General features: G+C 52.6%; 1 protein-coding gene across 1 annotated transcript in view; it reads left to right on the top strand.

Annotated features, from left to right (window-relative positions):
• The window catches only part of Pdxk (pyridoxal kinase), a 34,496-nt gene extending 21,100 nt beyond the window's left edge, over positions 1-13,396 (top strand). The window contains exons 6-11 of the mRNA XM_055607045.1: positions 478-563; positions 1,452-1,497; positions 3,336-3,447; positions 4,322-4,458; positions 7,190-7,256; positions 7,476-13,396. Coding sequence (XP_055463020.1) covers positions 478-563; positions 1,452-1,497; positions 3,336-3,447; positions 4,322-4,458; positions 7,190-7,256; positions 7,476-7,588 — 561 coding nt within the window. The 3' untranslated portion in view covers positions 7,589-13,396. The remainder of the gene's footprint in view (positions 1-477; positions 564-1,451; positions 1,498-3,335; positions 3,448-4,321; positions 4,459-7,189; positions 7,257-7,475) is intronic.
• The last annotated feature ends 4,018 nt before the right edge of the window (positions 13,397-17,414 follow it).

The following is a 17,414-nucleotide window of genomic DNA, read 5'->3' as shown; positions in this document are numbered from 1 at the left end:
GGCCAGCCTCTGTCTACAAAGTGAGTCCAGGACAGCCAGGGCTATTACACAGAGAAACACTGTCTTGAAAAGAAAAAAAGAGGTGCTCACGTATGTGTAGGCTCACAGGCATGTCTTAGGTGGAAATGAGACGACCCAGGACTCATACTACCAGAGCCAGGTGGGCCCCAGCCCCAATGGCAGGTCGAAAGATGCCGCTTAAGTCCTCCTGTGTGGTCTTCTGTCTTGACTCCCTACTCCCTTCCTCCCTTTGGTTCTGGTGAGCTGAGGCCTTCCCTCCTGCTGCAAGCCCTTCTCCTACCTGGTGCCACCCTTCTCTGTCCCTGTCCCACCCAGCTCATGCTCTTCCAGTCCTCAGCTGTGCCTGGTCCTCATGGTGGCAATGCCAGCACTCCCCACTGGCTTTGGGATTGTTTCTCCACTGGACTCATATTTCCATGTGAGTGAGCCTCTTTCCTTGTCTCCTTTGCTCTCCAGTACGTTCCCCAGGACCTCCTTCCGGTGTACAGGGAGAAAGTGGTGCCCGTGGCAGACATCATCACTCCCAACCAGTTTGAGGCTGAGTAAGTAAATGCATTTTCAGAAGGAGCGGATGCCCCCAGGGAGCCCTGCAGCGCCCTGCACCCACCTTCACATATGCCCTAGTGCCCCCCATCTGCCCGCCCAGGCCCCTGGGTTGCCCTCAGAAAGCCTGGCCTGCGCTTGGCTGATCATGTCCCCCTTGCTCCTATAAACCTGTACCCTCAACCCAACAGCGGTTCCCATTGCCTCTAAGGCAATGACAAGCGCTCTTCCTTCTGGTTCTTGATTTATGATCCTGCTGGCCCACAGTGTCTCCCTGCTGGTAAGATGTTCCAGGAGAGAAAGAATTGGCGATACCTATCCAGCTGAGTGCTGGCTCCCGTGGCTAGGAATGCCCCCGGGGTAGAACTGCAGGCTACGGATGTCTCTCAGAGCTCAAGGCTCCTGATTGGCTGAAGCACCAGCTTCCAAGAAACATGCTGGTTACCCAGACTTACAAGGCAGGGTTGTGCAAGCCCTGCATGTACCCACTGGTGGGCATTTTTTACACTGAGTAGCTGAGGGCGCCAGCGATGGGCCCTTCCCAGGTAAGGGATGACATCTCTTTGAGGCCCAGGCAGGCGGGTGGCAGTGTTGGTTGGAGCTACCTGACTAACGCTGTGGGGGGAGTCACTGTGGGTGGTTGTAGGTGGCTGTTTCTCACCGTTGTCATCCATAGGCGTTCAGCACAGTTTGGAGCCTCACCCTGTATGTGAGTTCCCTTAGAACACATTTTCCTCTTGACCTTCTCCACCTCTCCCTGTATGTCACTGTCTCCCCCCGGTTCTTATGGCCAGTAGACACTAGGATGGCTCCCTGTGGGGATGTAGGTCAATTGCCAGGATGGATATAACGTAGGGACTGGCTCACCCCTCCCGTCTTTGTTCCAGGTTGCTGAGTGGCAGAAAAATCCACAGCCAGGAAGAAGCACTCGAGGTAAGGAGACCTTCCCAGGTAGCCCTGTTCACGGGGAAGGAGACAGGCACCCAGCTTCGGGAAGGGATGGGCACCTGAGGGATACTGACCTCTGACCTCTGGTGTGACGTGCACCCGGCCCTTGTCATTGACTGATACCTCTGTCAGTTCTACACTCAGTCCGCCTCGTGTCCCTGTCTGTGACCCTCGGCTACCACACCAATGCATTCTCTCACAGCTCTGGGGCCTGCAAGTTCAGAAGCACACGGGGTGCACTCCCTCTGGGGCCCCCAGGAGAGGAGGTCCTTCCTGCCACCTCCAGCAGCTTCTGCTGTGAGTGTACGATATTGGCTCATGGCCTCAGCCGCTTCATGACACAGCCGTGCCCCACGGTCACCATCCTTTACGGGACAGCAGTCACAGCTTTCTAAGACTCTGGGTCTGCGGTCCACTCTCTGTGGCCTCAGCTTATAGTATGTCATTTCACGTTCCGCCCAGAGCAGCCGCTGCATATGAAAGGCACTGAGTCAGCTCTGGACACAGTCTCATCCATTGATGAGTGCGTCAACGTGTGTGTCATCGTCATGTCCCAGCAGCGCGCCGATTACATTCAGTTCATACCACTTACCCAGAAACAAGCAACTGGCAGGCGTGAGCCACCCGGAGGCGGACGGTGGCAGCTTCTCACTGGCCCTGTGAGCTGCATGTTCCCAAGGCTGATAGGCATCTTTAATTGTTTACTTATTTTTATTTCATGCACATTGGTGTTTTTGCCTTCATGCATGTCTGTGTGAGGGTTTCAGCTCTTCTGGAACTGGAGTTACAGTGGTGAGCTGCCATGTGGGTGCTGGGAACTGAACCTGGGTCCTCCGGAAGAACAGCCAGGGCTCTTAACCTCCGATTTATCTGTATCTTACGTGTAAGCATTTTTCTATATGTATGTGTGCACCAGGTACGTGTCTGGTGTCCTCAGAGACAGAAGAGGGTATCACAACCCCTGGACCTGGAGTTAAGGACTTTTGAGAGACACCATGTTGGTGCCGGTAGCTGACCCTGAGTCTTCTTTCTGCAAGAGCAGCTAGTGCTCTTAACTGCTGGCTCATCCCTCCATCCCTCGCTGGGCATCTTCTGTGCCACACCCAAGCAGTACCATACACCCGTGTTACAATCCTGTCCACCCTCTCTGGCCTTAGAGATTACAGAGCGTGTGCAGTACGTGACTCCATGTCTGCTGTCTCCCTCTGCGAGTGGGCAGTGGCTAGGCTCACAGCTTGTCCGCTTGCATAGGCACCCACGCGTGCCCCCTTTGCACTGCAGTGCAGACAGGGATGACTGTGAGGTTTAAGGAAAGCCAGCTTGGGCCAGATGCCATGGCTCACAGCACTTGGGAGACAGAGGCAGGTGACTCTCTGTGAGTTCAAGACCAGCATGGTCTTCAGGTCAGCCAGGGTTACATAGTCTAACCCTGTCTCAATAAATCAAAAATTAAAAAGTAGATAGATAGACAAACAGACGAGTAGCAAAAAGGAAGATGAGCCAGCATGGAGAGAAGGTTCTCCTTGGTGGATATGATAGCTCCCAGTTCCTAAGGAGTTGGGGTAGGTCCTCCAGGCTTCCTCACAATTTTCAGACTCTCAGCTCTCAAGGCCTGACTGAAGGTGGTAGACCACAGGCCTGGCCATGTGTGTGCAATGTTCCTGGCTCTCTGGAAGCCCGTCAGGCACGCTGGCCACTCCTGGCTGCTTGAGCTCTGATTGCAGAGAAGACAGTGGCCGGCCAGGCCTGTCCCCTTGAGTAGTGTGACGTCAGAAGGAGCCACTGTGTCCGGCTGTGCTGACACTCTCCCTTGCTGCTGGCAGGTGATGGACGTGCTGCACTGCATGGGTCCTGACACGGTGGTCATCACCAGCTCTGACCTGCCCTCCACACAGGGCAGTGACTACCTGATCGCTCTGGGCAGCCAGAGGATACGTAAGTGCCTGCTCTGCCTGCCTTCCCTTGCTCCCCAGGTCCATCTGTTTATGTAGCTTGTGGCCTTCAGGCATCAGAGAATAATTGGGGCTCAGTAGGAAGAAGATTATGATTCAGTCAGCAAGGGATTAGTACCTCTTGCCTCCCAGGAGTGGCAGACAGGAGGCAGGCTCAGGACAGGCCTCTGTGAGCCAAGTGGGGCTGGTGGGGTATTGAGAACATGAGCAGATTCATCCATTCATCCGCTGCCACTCACTGGATGCTCAGGTATCCATGGTACACTGGAACCAACAGGTTCTGGTCTTGTCTGGTGGGTTGCCTTGGACTCACGGCCTATGCCAGAGGCCAGCAGAGTCTGGCTTCTGTGGTGCAGCTTCCACAGGGTATGGCTTTCTGCTGGGTTGTGGTGACTGGTTACACAAACAGCACTGTTTGAGCAGTGTTACAATGGCACTGAAATCTGGGTTACAGGCTAACAGGAACCCCCAAGTTCACACCCACAGGCTCCAGTGAGTATTCTGGACACACAAGGGTTTAGGGCTGTGCATCTAGGCAGCTCCTGGCATGCAGAGTGTTCAAGGCCATGCTGGCTTCAGCTTCTAAGGGTCCAGTGGTTCATTCCTCCTTGGGACAGTAGTGGCAGTGTTGGGGGGGGGGAGGTTGTCAGCCATGGCACCCCACACTGAGTCCCAAAGTTCCTGAAGGACACTACAGCACATCTGTGCAACCACCCCCAGAGATGGGCAGTGCTGACCGAACCTTCCTGTCACTTCAGAAGTGGGGACAAGTTGGGCTGACCAGTTCCCACTGCAGGGGTTATTCTTGTCCAGCTGAGAAGTCTCAGACCAAGTGGCCTGGCCTGTGTCCTCCCCAGGGAAGCCCGATGGCTCCACGGTGACCCAGCGCATCCGGATGGAGATGCGCAAGGTGGACGCTGTCTTCGTGGGCACCGGGGACCTCTTCGCTGCCATGCTTCTGGCGTGGACACACAAGCACCCAGACAATCTCAAGGTCAGTTGTGCTTGGTGCTCCTCTCCGCAATCCCCTCTGCACTCCTGGTGGGGAGATAGGCTGCTGTGGTTCAAACAGTGAGAGAGAAGAGCAGGGTTGGTGGAGCCTGGGCCTGAGTTCCAGGATCGGTGGGAGGAAACAGCTGCCTGTGGGCTCAGAAGCCCACCCTGTCAGTCTGTCCCCATGTTGGGAAGGGGTGACACTGGAAACAAAACACACGGACTGGGGATGTAGCTCAGTTGGATGCATGAGACCTGGGTTTTGACCCTCAGCCTGTTAAGAATAAAGTTCACACAAGGGTCAGCTGGGCCCATGAGGCCGTGGTGACCTAGGAGCCATTTCTGTAGCCAGTCTTAGCTACTTTGCGAGTTCTTCTATTCCCCAGTCCTTATCCCTCAGGTTTTACCCCCTATCACTAGATAGAAAAGGAAGGATAGAGGGGGGAGAGAGAAAGATCTCTGAATCTACTTTCTTTCTTCTTGTTTCTTCTTTGAGCACAACTACTAGCAAACTACATCCAAAGACCAGCAACCACCAACCCCACCTCTTGGGGCCCTAGTATTTATCTATCCTCTGAAAGGTTCCTAGAATTCCAGATATCACACAGTCCCAGAAACTGTCTGCAGCTGCCAAAACCATCCTTCTGCTAGAGCACAAGGCAAATCATAGATAGCTGCTACTAAGCAGCCCCCTTATCTTTAAACCTGGGAAAAGAACCAAAAACATATCCTTACAATATGTCTCTGTGTGTATGTGTGTGTGTGTTTTAAGAAACCAAAATTCCAGAATTCTCACTACATGTTTTTCAGTGTTCTGTCCAGTCCAGGTTGTTTCCTGCTATGAATCCACTGGCAGACTTCAGACATGACCTTTGTGGGGGGTCAGGGCCCTAGGCGGAGGATGCACACTGAGGCAGTCTATTCACCACGGCCCTCCCACCTCCGCAGTCCTGTCACGGAGATGGTTCTTTCTATGGTTGTCTCTATGTCTACCTGCTTCATGTGCTTGTGAGGAGATAGGGTGCTTTTGCTCAAGTCTCCTGGACAAAGTGGACCAGCTGGGACTGCGTTTGTACTAGGAAATACTCCACCAGCTGAACCATGTCCGGGGCTCCAGCAGGACTGATGCTGTGTCCTAGGGTCATCACTTCCGGGACTCCAGCGGGACTGATGTGTCGTGGGGGTCATGCTGTGGCTTTTCTTATACAGTGTGCACGTCAGTGTAGGGCAGAGGTGTTTTCTTATGGTTCTGCACTTGGACCTATGATCTCCCAGCCTGTGAGCAGAAAAGCTGCATAGTGACCAGGTGGTTTCTCCTGCTGCCCAGCAGCTCACAGCCAGCTTGTTCTCCTCCAGTGATGCTGAAGGCAGAGTTGTGAGGGCTGGTTCATGGCTCAATGGTAGGGCACATACCTACCACAAACAAGGCCTGGGTTCCATCCCAGCAGAGCAAACACACACACACACACACACACACACCCCACAGAACACAAAGTTAGAACAACCCCTATGCCCATTGGAGACTGCCCAGCCCTCAGCTTTGATGTCCACACTGGGCACCAGGGTTGCACAGCTGGGTGAGCCTTGCACGATTTAGACTGGAGGAAGATGGGGAGGAGCAGCCGTCACCTGGAAGAGGCAGTTAGATGTGGGGCCTGGAAGTGGGTTCCCTGGGGCTGTCCCACCACCCACTCCACCCCACTCTGACCAGGTCACTGGCCTCTTGCTTATACGACAGAGAGGAAGATGAGTGTCAAGTCCCTTGAAAACCCTAAGTTTAAGTTTAGAACGCTCACTCGCCTTGCTCTGTACTGGCTCTCAACCACCTGCCTCCCTCAGGTGTGGGCCAAGCCAGGCTTGCCCTGTTCAGATGGCAGCAGTGGAGGTTTCTTTAGTATGGGGCAGCAGAAACTTGGCAGCTGGCACCAGAGGAGCCTCACTGTGGGGCTCCCAAGCCACGCCCTGGTTCTGCCAACCCTTGTCAGGGAGCTGAGAAGTTTCTGGGTCCCTGCTGAGTTCCCCAGGCCTCTGGCCTTGAGCTGTGACAGTCAGTTGTGGGCAAGAGCTCTATTTTAGAGTCGGTAGAACTAACTATTCCCAGGAATTGTAGTGAAGCACCTACTGTGTGCTGGGTGTGCACGATATTGACAGGTCGCAGGCTGCTGCCCCGCCAGTGCTGCATCCAGCCACAGGGAAGTGGCTAATTCCATGTGCAGCATCTGCTTGGCTCTCTGTCCGCTACTGTAACAAAATACCCGAGATCCTGTAGAAAGAGGAAAGGTTTCTCTCTACTCATGGTTTCAGAGGGGTGTGATCCCGGCAAGATTGTCTTCTTGCTATGTGACCCATGGCTGTGTATGATGGCGGGATCCAGGAAACCAAAAGGAAAAAGAGCAGGGAACTACCCTGTCACCTTCCAGGGGCCACCCCCAAGGACCTAAGGACCTTGCACCAGGCCCCACCTCCTGATGCTGTCATCCCTCCAATAGCACCCCAAGCAGAGGTCCCAGCCTTTAGCATGGGCTTGGGGGACCTTCCAGACACAGGCTAATGCAGAAGCACCTGTGCTGGGGGTGCTGTCCTGCAGTCAACCCCATGGGGGCCCAGCTGTGTCCAGTGAGTGTGAGTGACAGTGGCGCCAGCTTCCTGGTGACTGAGGCAGCTGGTACTTGTGGGATAGCCTCTGGACAGCCCAGGTAGACCAAGGCCCTGTGTCTCTGTTGCCTCCACAGGTGGCCTGTGAGAAAACCGTGTCTGCCATGCAGCACGTGCTGCAGAGGACCATCCAGTGTGCAAAAGGTACCTACCCTTGTGCTGTGCCTTCCTGGGAGGTGGTTTCTGCCTGGAGGTGGGCAAGAGGGAGGGGCCCTCTCCCTGCCATCCTCTCCTGCTGCCTGTCAGAAGTGAGGCTGCAGGTGCAGAGACCCTTCTGAAGCAGAGACTCAGAAGTGTGGGAGGGGGAAGAGCGCCTCAGGTTCCATCCCCCCCACCTGCTCTGCCCTTCCCCATGTTCTGCAGCTGAAGCAGGAGAGGGACAGAAGCCCAGCCCTACTCAGCTGGAGCTGAGGATGGTCCAGAGCAAAAAGGACATCGAGGACCCCGAGATTGTCGTGCAGGCCACAGTGCTGTGAGGACCACGCACACTCGCCCTGACACACAGTGTGCTGGGGTCTCCGTTTCCGTCCCTGTGAAGAGCTGTAACGTCTGCCTTAGAGCCATGACTGAAACTTGACATTTTGTTTCTTCCTGTGAGCCGGGTCTCAGCCAGTCTCAATCGTGAAAATGTGCCATCGTGGTTGTTTTTTTGTTTTTTTGTTTTTTTGTTTTTTTTTAAGACAAACCTGTCGCAAAAATATGTGATTTGGAAACATGGTCCCTTCCCCAAAGGCTCTTGGCCTCTGACTGCCTCACAGTGACTCATGGGTGTGTGTAAGGTAGGTGGAGGAGGCAAGCCTGCTGCCTGTGGACCCCTCTGTTGGCCATGACTGCCATTGCCCCCAGATCCCTGATTGTGCATAGACTCTGCTTGTGCGGCACTGTCTTTTAATTGTCTTAGGTCTTAACCGTTGGCATCTGGGAGAATTACGCCAAATACCTTCATTGCCATTCCGGTCTTTTCCTTGTTCCTGCACTAGAGTCTCTGTGTCTGGCACTGCTGCTCTTTGGGTGTCCAGGATGTCAGATTTCTGCAGCTGTTGGACTGTGTGGGAAGGTTGCATAGCCTCATGCTTCGGGAAGCATGCCAGCATGTGGTCACTGTGGCAGGGACCTTTTATGGGACTAGAACATTCCAGGGATCTGCAAGCCTCCTGGGTGTCAGCAGGATCTCTTGTGAGTTGGGAGAGAATTCTGGGAAATTGACCAGCAGAGGGACCAGCTGCTGAGCCCAGAGTCTCTGGGAAGTTCAGGGAAGGCTGTCACACTGGTCTCTCGTGGGAACTCTCCCAGCCCTGAAGGACGGTCACTCAGCAGTGCACCTGTCACATGCTGCTGGGCACAGTGTATTGCTGCACAGGTGTTTGGAGAGACAGGGAAGGAGAGGCAGAGATGGCACCTGCCCCTGGGGGCATTCTTAGCCTCTGGTTCCCACTGTCATTAGAGGATGTGTGCCCGCCACAGGCGGAGGGGCAAGAGGCCTGCCCTTATGTGAAACCAGCTAGTTCTCTGCCTCCTTGGGGGATCTGTTCTTCTGCAGAGTACTTTGCACTGTGGGTTTGGGGGCAGCTCTTAGACCTTCTTAGGAGACTGTCACATTTCGCATCGCCTACTGCTCAAGGGTGACTTTCCTGCCTCATCACAGGTTGGGGTCCCTAATCATCACTGTGAGTGGGGCTGGTCATTCCTGACTAACCTTGATCTCGGCACCCACACCTAGTTCCCTGTACCTCAGTTCTTGAAACTTGTCTCTTCTGAGAAGCCACAGCCTGAGGAGAAATGGGAGGCTGGAGGAAGTGGAAAGTACATTATGCCTGCCCAGGCTCTCCATGGGTACCTGGCAGCAGGCCCCACGGGTGGCCTCTGAGAGCCACAGCCTACCTTCACATAGTTCCAGTGTGCCCTTCCCCATTCAAAAGCATCCCAGATAGAGGAGGTGCTGGTCCACATGGCCCCACACCGTCAACATTCTGAACTTCCTGCCTTTCTGGTCACAGGCTGCAAGATGGCTCCTTAGGTACAGGTGCCTGTTGCCCAGCCTGACAAGCTGGAGGACCCACATGGGGAAAGCAGAGAACTAATTCCTGCAAATTTCTCTCTCTGTATATCTCTGTGTCTCTGCCTCTGTCTCTCTCTCACATACAGAAATACATTAAATAAGTGTAATTTTAAAAATTACCTTGTCCATCAGTACCCCAGGACAAGATTAGCTAGCTGTCTGGTATGGCCATTAAGTCTGACATATGTCTCCCGGCCCCAGTGGCAGGCCTCTGAATCCCAAGACTTGACCCGAAAAAGGAAAGTCATGGCCAACAGCTTGGAAGGAAGGAGCCACCTTGTCCTACGGCTTGACACAGGAAGAGCCCATCCTGCCTCCCAGAGAGCAGGGAACAGCACTTTGCCAGCAATGAGAGAAACTTCTTTTTCCTCTTTTAAAGTGTTGAAACTGGACTAGGGAAATGGCCTAGCTGGCAAAGTACTTGCTACGAAAACAGGAAGACCCAGTTTCAGTCCCCAGCACCTAAGTGTGGTCGTGCAGTCTGCATGTGTGACCTCAAAACTAGGGAAGTGGAAACAGGAGGGTCCTGGAGCTCACTTGCCAGCCAGTATATCCAAATTGGTGAGCGAGCTCCAGGTTCAGTGAGGAGAGACCCTGTCTCAAAATAAAGTGGGGAGTGATAAAGGAAGACCCCAAAGGTTGACTGCTGGCTTCACACACAGTGAAAGAGCAGGCATCGGGTAGAGGACAGCCTGTCTGTGTGTGATGAGGTGATGAAGTACCCCCTGGCACTGGGTGGGGCAGTTTTATATGTACTGGGGGTCTTCAGGACCACAGTCTGCAGCCACACCAGGGAAGGTTTAGGTCTTTTGCTGTAGCCTGGAGCTGATGGGGGTATGGAGGACCCTTTCTTGCTTACACAGCAGGGTGAGTGCCCCCACAACCCACTGAGGACTTCCTCTAAAAGCCTGAACTTGGGTGTAGTCTGAATTGTCCTCCTATGTTCTTTGGAGCCAACAGGACAAAGGCAGAGGTGGTGACTCAGGCATGTGACTAAGAAGAAACAATCAGAGCTTTGAGCACAGGCCCTGGGCAGAACAAGGCTTTCCAAAGCAATGTCTGCTGCCCTGCCTGGCAGCAAGCTCAGGGTCTGATCCCCTCACATCCAAATCAGTGGCTTCTACTCCACTGTCCAGGGTTTAGTAGGGAAACAATGTATTTGCAAATGAAGCTGCATTAGCCCAGTGTTGCCTGCTTCCTACTAGGGATGTCCTTTGCTGCTGTCTGGGTGCCTCTCCCTCAACCTCCTGGAAGACTAAGAAGGAATCCTGACAGGAGTCTTCTTAAACCGTTGCCTGGTTCTGTGAGATAATCCTGTGCCTCTATCTTAGGTTTGCAGTGTGTTAATGATTGTAAAAATGACACCGTCCTGTTCTTCAATGTTGAGAGCCCATTTTTTAAAAAGCTGCTTGATTTGGAAGTGGCCAGGCCTGGCTTCACTGTGCTGAAGTGGGGGATTTGAAAAGAGGGGACTGTGTGCCCCATAGGCTACCTGAGTTTTCAGTGTGATGTCACCACAAACATCTGGGATCAGAGAACAAACAGGCCAGGGAGTTAGAGGTTAGACCTCTGTTGTCTTTGTTGAGGAAGGCAGGGCCTCTGGAATGGGGCAGGCTGGCCAGAGCAGCACCTGGTCCTTTGCTGTGCTCCTGGGCGGCTCCTGACCACGGTGCCCAGCTCCCATTACTTCAAACCTCACCTTGTAAGTATAGAACGAAGTGAATGTATTCTGTTTCTGAGCTCCTCACTTCCTTGCTGCCCTTTGAGGGGTCACTCACTTGGGGGCAGATGGTCCAAACTGCTGCAGTTTTCAGGTGCCCAGTGACCACAGGCTGGGCTGACCATGGCTTGCCTTGGCCCCCTCCATGCACCTTCCTTTTAGGATAGGTTATTTACCTGGACCAGAGCAGGGGACTGAAGTTTGCGTGGACAGTCAGGGACCGAGGCCTTGGATTGGCGCCCAGATTCCTTGTGCCCTCCAGAGGGTGCCGCAGCCCAGACCCCCATTTTTTTGCTGCCCTGCTGCCAGCCAGCAGGCTTCTCTTCTGGTTATCCAGGAAGCTACCTGCACTGAGAGGCCCTGGAAAGCCAGGTCTGTCCCAGTGACAAATGGATACTGAGCACAGCATCCACCACACTGTGGTTGATTGACTCCCAAGTGGCAGTTCTGCGAGTTCCAGTTCACTGTGAGTTTCTTCGTAGAACTGCAGATTCTGTAAGGAAAGCTGTGTGCTACGGAGGGCTTGAACAGGAGCTCAGCAGATGAATGAATGTCCCTCCTCTGAGGATCCTGAATTATTGAGGAGGGCCCTGGGGTGAAGGTGCAACTGAACATCCGTGTGCCAATCCCTGTTGCTGTTCCACACTTACTGTGGTAGCTGCAGATGGTGGCTGCAGGATTTACAGGTTCCAGTCTTGTGGAACCAGAGTTGTGAGATTTCTGGTTCCAGTTGCACACTTTCAGCCTCTACCAGCAGGGGGCGCAGTGGGGCCAGGGTTGTGTCAACTGCCCAGGCAGATGCTGGTGCCAGCAGGTTAATCAACAGTCGCCAAGCTGGGAGATTTGGTTGGTTGGTTTTTCAGTGTGTAAATCTTTCTCTTAGGATCCAAACTTTGGCGCCTCACAGAAAGTAGCTCCATGTGCCCCCAGTCCTGCATGACATTCCAGGAAGCCATTGCTTGGTCAGCCTGGCCAGAGTTCCTAAATATGGGTACATTTTGCAATATGTGTGTCTTCCTTTTGATTCTGGTTTATTCTTGTTGCAGACATTTTTCCATGCAGTGATTAAGATAACATTTTATATGCCAAATTTCCTTTTCACCGCTCCCCGGTGTGTGTATTTGCCTAAAACCACAATTTACTGATGATTTTAAAGTTAACAATACATAAAATTTTTACATTAATGGAATTTTTTTTTTGCCTGGCATGGTGGTATACACCTGCAATCTGGTACCCTGGAGGCTGAGGCAGGAGGAGAGTTATGTAGTAAGACTGTGTCTTTAAACACATACACAAGGCTATACCTAAAAGTTCTCGTTTTAAAAATTTTCTGGTAACATAAACACAATTTTAAAGACTCCCTCACTAGCTGCGCCAGGCAAGAGTGTCATCAGAGCAAGTGTCTCGGTCTCCATCTCATTTCAGGGGGATGATGGCAAGCTGAACTTCCCCATGCCCACATCTCCTCTTTCCCTCCCCTAGCTCACTGTCCAGCCATTTTCAGTCGTTCTGCAATGGGATACACATTTCAAGTGGGAGATACGAGCCTCCCTGAAGCCCAGGGGCCCCCTACCCTGCCCTGGTCAGCTCTTAGATAGCCAGTTAGGGCTGCCTCTGCCCTGCAGCTCCAAATGGGTGAAAACAGAGGGAGAGCCTGCCACTCAGACCTCCATGCTTGGAAGCTCCCAGAAGGCCTTGAGGTGTAACCATGACCATGCCTCATTCCCCATCCTGGACCCAGCAGACCCATGAAGGCAGGCTATGATGTTGGGTAAAACCATGTCCGCATCTCGCTGTCCATAAAGGCAGGCGGAGGTGCCGCCATCCAGTTGTGACCTGGGCTGGTGCTCGAAGCCTCTGAGCTATACTCTCTCAGAGGACCTGGTTCCTGCCTGACATGAGGGTGTGTCCTGAAGATGACAGGACCAAGAGGGCTAGGACATCCTTCTAGTGCCCCACAGAGCAGGAAGATGGAAGCAAAATTCCTTAAAAGCTCAGGCCTGAGTGATTCACACCGGGGCCATTTTCTGGATGGTGTTAGGTATGATGTCAATGTTTTTGTAAATGGAGGTGAATTCTTCAAGAACATAGCTCTTGAGAGATGAGATGAGCATGGGTGACATCGTGAGTGCTCTTAGCTTCATAGCTGCCTAATTCCTGACGTGGAGCAGGTCAGAATTTCACCCATGTGTTACACACCTGGACCAATTGGAAGATGGGCTGCACCTGTGGGGCTGGCCCAACCCTACCAGTTCTCAGAGACCACAACTCTTTGGAGGCTCCCAGCCTTTCGAGCAAAGCACAGTTGGCCCCACAGTCTCTGCTGTGCAGGAGGGGCATGCTCTGGGCTCAGGTGGTCTCTAGCCCAAGTCCCCCAGCCCTGCGTACTGTCCTCTGTCAGTGTGTTTGTACAACTTGCGCACCTGTCAGCACTGTGTCGCTGTGTCCACTTTGTGCTGGTCTGTTGACTCCTATGACTGTGCACAAATAAATATTTTCATTGCAGTGTTTTAGTGTGGTTATTTCTCCCCTCCCTGTCTCTTGTGGTCACTGCTCTAAATGGGTGTTTCCTAAATACACTCCTCAAAGGAACGGGTGTGTCTGGTGCTTTAGGGCCAGCTCTGAGTCTTCTGATCAGAATTCAGGATGTGAGCTTGGAGATGGAGGACTTGGCCAGGTTCTGAAGACCAGCCAATGGCTGTAGGTCCCACATCTCAGTTGCTAGTGAGTTCTGGTGTCACCTGGCCCTGTGACACTTGACAGTGACTTTGAATGCTGAAGCTTGGGCATACCTTGACTATGATTCACCCATGCCCTTAGAGCAATTCAGCAGGGGGCCTGAAGGTAAGGAAGGGCTGGGAGAAAAGATCCCTGAGGGGGCAAAACAAACCTAAAATGGTGACAGGTGTCTAGAGGCCAGGTGAATACAAATGGGATCTCAGCAGCAGCTTCTTCTGAAGGTGCCTAGCAATAGAGATCACCACCTTTCCCATATACAAAGCTGAAGCATCCTAGGTGTGTGCCTTTCTTCATGTTTGAAGTCAGAAGCACCATCTTCCATCTCTCGTGTCTCAGGCCTTCCTGCCTCCTTCTCATGTATGACACTGGTCCACTCAGCAACCCAGGATCACCTGCCTCCTGAGACCTTCAGTTGAATCCCATCATTAGAGCCTCTTTGCCATGCCAGGTACCATCTCTGCAGGTTCCAGAATATGGCAGTCTTTGGAGACCCTTCCTCAACGGGCCGCCTCCCGAGACAAGGATGAGGTAGGGTGGAGTTTTGACCTGGTCATCCCTGCCTCCTAGGATTTGAGTCAAGCATCCCACCAAGGCTCACAGTCAATCTTACCCAACTCAAGGAGTTTCTAGTAAAGAAGGGGAAACCTGGCTTCAAGCTCACTACCCTCAGGGTTTTCAAGTTGGTGCCTGGACCAGTAAGCCAAGGTCCAAGTGTCCAGTAGTAGTGAAGGAGGTCAGAAAGGAGAATGGAGGTGGCACAAGAAGTCCCCAGAGTTTGTAGTGAGCTGGACTTGTGGGTTGCTAGGTTTCATGAACCTCCGAGCAAGATCTGGGATTACAGCCCCTGGGTACAGTGCTCCTTTGCACTTTGTCTCTCATGAGCACTCTGGCACTTGCTGAGCCTGATTCTCACTTGCCAGTGTGCCTCTGACCCCTGGCTTGTGGAAGACTGTTCTCTTCAGCTGTGTGTGAGGGCAGGGCACCTGAAGGCCTGGCCAGTGCCTACTCTGCCAGACTTCCCAGAGACTTCCAGGGTCTTATCCTATCTGTAATGCCACCTACACATTCTCAGGGGGCCAGTAGGAGCAGGCCCAGCTGGTCACTGACAGTACTCCCCTCAGAGACTAACTCAGGCCCTCAATGCTGCCCTGCTTCCCTGTGGCATGGTGTTAGCCCCACATGGAGTGTCTTCCTGTCACGTCCAGAATCCAGCCAAGGAAGCAGGAGAAGACAAAGGGTGACTGGCACCGCATCTCTGATCCCTTGTTGCAATATAGCACACCCCACTGGTTGAGTTCAGAATGTGGCTATGCAATGCAACTGGAGGATCAATGTGAGTTCTAGATGCATGTCCCGCATTCCCAATGGCATTCCTGAACCTAGGGGTTGTCACTTTTGGGTTTTGGGTTTTTTTGTATGTTTTTTGTAATAAGGTCTTTTCAAATATCACAGTTACGATGAGAGCAGGCTGGATTGGAACTCTAGACTTATCCTAATGAGAAGATGGTGACTAGAGAACTGAAGCCTAGAGGCATGGAAATCCTAGGCCCCTCCCCTGCAATGCCAGGGCAATGGGCTCCTTCCAGACAAGGACGCTGTGGGGACAGAGTAGTCCCTGAGCCAGGACAGGACACCTGGAGGGGCCTCCAGCCTCCTCACTGAGTGAGAGGAGCACACATCTGGGCTGTGTATGGGGCACAGCTGGGGCCAACAGTGAAGGACCGCACCCGGTCTCTCCAGATGAGCCCATGCAGCCTCCCAGGCCACCACTGCTCAGCTTCAGTCAGAGAATAAGGTGTACCCATACCCCAGGATGGCTTTTCTGTGGCAGTAGGCATGAGCAGATAGGACGCGGCGGCAGGAGACTGGGGGAGGGCAGCCCAGAGCTGGAGGGGGGTGGAGAACACCAGTGTCTGTGGCCAGCAGGGCAGCAGACACAAGGCATAGGGAAAGGGCTTCTCCTGGCCTTCACAGGGCCTCTGGCCCTGCCCACTCCTGGAGTTTTGACCTTAGGCAGCAGAATTGTGACAGGGTAAGTTCTTGATGCTTAAGCCACAAATAAGTGGCATTTGATTGTGACTGTCTCTGTACAACATCTATTCTTTTTTTTTTTTTTTTCCAAGACAGGGTTTCTTTGTGTAGCCCCTGGCTGTCCTGGAACAGAGCTGTAAGCCAGGCTGGCCTCAAATTCACAGAGATTGCTTGCTGGGATTAAAGACATGTGTCACCCCTGCCTGGCAGACCCAGCTCTCCTTTTGTTTGGTTCGGGGTTTTTGTTTTGTTTGTTTGTTTGCTTGTTTGTTTGAGACAAGGTTTCTCTGTGTAGCCCTAGTTGTCCTGGAATTCACCCTGTAGACCAAGCCTGCCTTGGACTGTTACAAGTTCAAGAATAGCTGCACACTGACCACTCTAACAACAGATTTAGATTGATAGAAATTCATTGAGTGCTGAACAAAAACTGACCAGCCAGGGCCACCACTGGTCAAGGAGCCAGACAGTGACACCAGACTGTTTCTAAGGCAGGTTTTTTTACATGAAAAACTGTAACCAGGTAATAACCAGGTAATCAGGTATAGGAAGTGAGGAGGGGGGCAGCATTACATCATTTTGACTAGCTAAACAATAGATTTTGTTCCAAGCGTATTTTATCTAGGTAGCTAGACAAAGCTCTTTAAGCTGATTGGCTGGGTTTAGGATAGGAGAGCTCTTGGGGGCTTTCCAGCTTTCTGGGAGTAAAGAACAGTATGATGCTGCATTGTTTTTGTTGTTGTTGTTTGTTTTGTTTTTGGTTTTTGTTTTTCCTAGAGCTGAGGACCAAACCCAGGGCTTGCGCTTGCTAGACAAGCGCTCTACCTACCACTGAGCTAAATCCCCAACTCCAGGGTGCTGCTGTTTTAATTCTAACAGAATATACATTTATCTTTAACTCAAGAAGAACATGCATTTATCGTCTATTATTTTATTCTAAGCAGCAAGTATTGAACTATTGTATCCTGGTCTCAGGCAGGTAGGGCCTGAGAACTTGGACTTAATTTCACCTTATAATCAAAATGGAGACTTGGAGGCAAAATGGCTTCTGATATGCTAAAGGCAACAGCAGTGTTAACAGAGGAGCCACAGTTATGCTAAGATCTAAGGTCTCAACAGAGGGGCTACAGAGTTTAAGCATGTTAAGGAGGTTACAACAGAGCTCACAGAGCCTGCCTCTGTCTCCTGAGTACTAGGATTAAAGGCGTGTGCCGCCACCACCTGGTGGACCCAGCTATTCCTAAAGCTTGGACTTACTTGTGTCCAACAGCACACAGCCTTCTTGGCTTCTGCTGCTAGCTGGAGCTGGAGCTGTTTTGACAACAGACTGACCTCCCTCTCACAGCTCCCATGGCTCCCCACGGGCCTCACATCCGAACCACCTCCAAGCTGTACACGTGGCAGCTCCCAGCCCCAGGTCCACAGAACCCAGTTTTTCCTGCTTCTCTGGTGACCCTGAAGTCATCCGTGAAGAAAGTTATGCTGTCTCCAAGCGGCCCATTAGGACTCCTGGGCATGCTGGTAGTGGAATGATTCCATCCCTCAGGTCTGCAATTTTTTCCCTTGCACAACGGGCGTCCAATTGCAATTACATGCTTTGTTAGCCTTGGCTCGATGAGGATCTAATCTCATCCGATCGGAGGCACCTAACAGCACCCCTTTCCCGTCTGGGATGACAGTGCAGGAGGCTGTGGTAGCACCACCTGGCTCCTCTCCCTGCTGGGGGGTGGGGGGACACTGTTAACCTTCCTGGTGG

Source organism: Psammomys obesus, unplaced genomic scaffold (assembly GCF_907164565.1).
Source record: "Psammomys obesus unplaced genomic scaffold, mPsaObe1.curated_primary_1811, whole genome shotgun sequence".
In the NCBI taxonomy this organism is placed as follows: Eukaryota; Metazoa; Chordata; class Mammalia; order Rodentia; family Muridae; genus Psammomys; species Psammomys obesus.
This window is presented reverse-complemented; position numbering and strand designations above follow the sequence as displayed.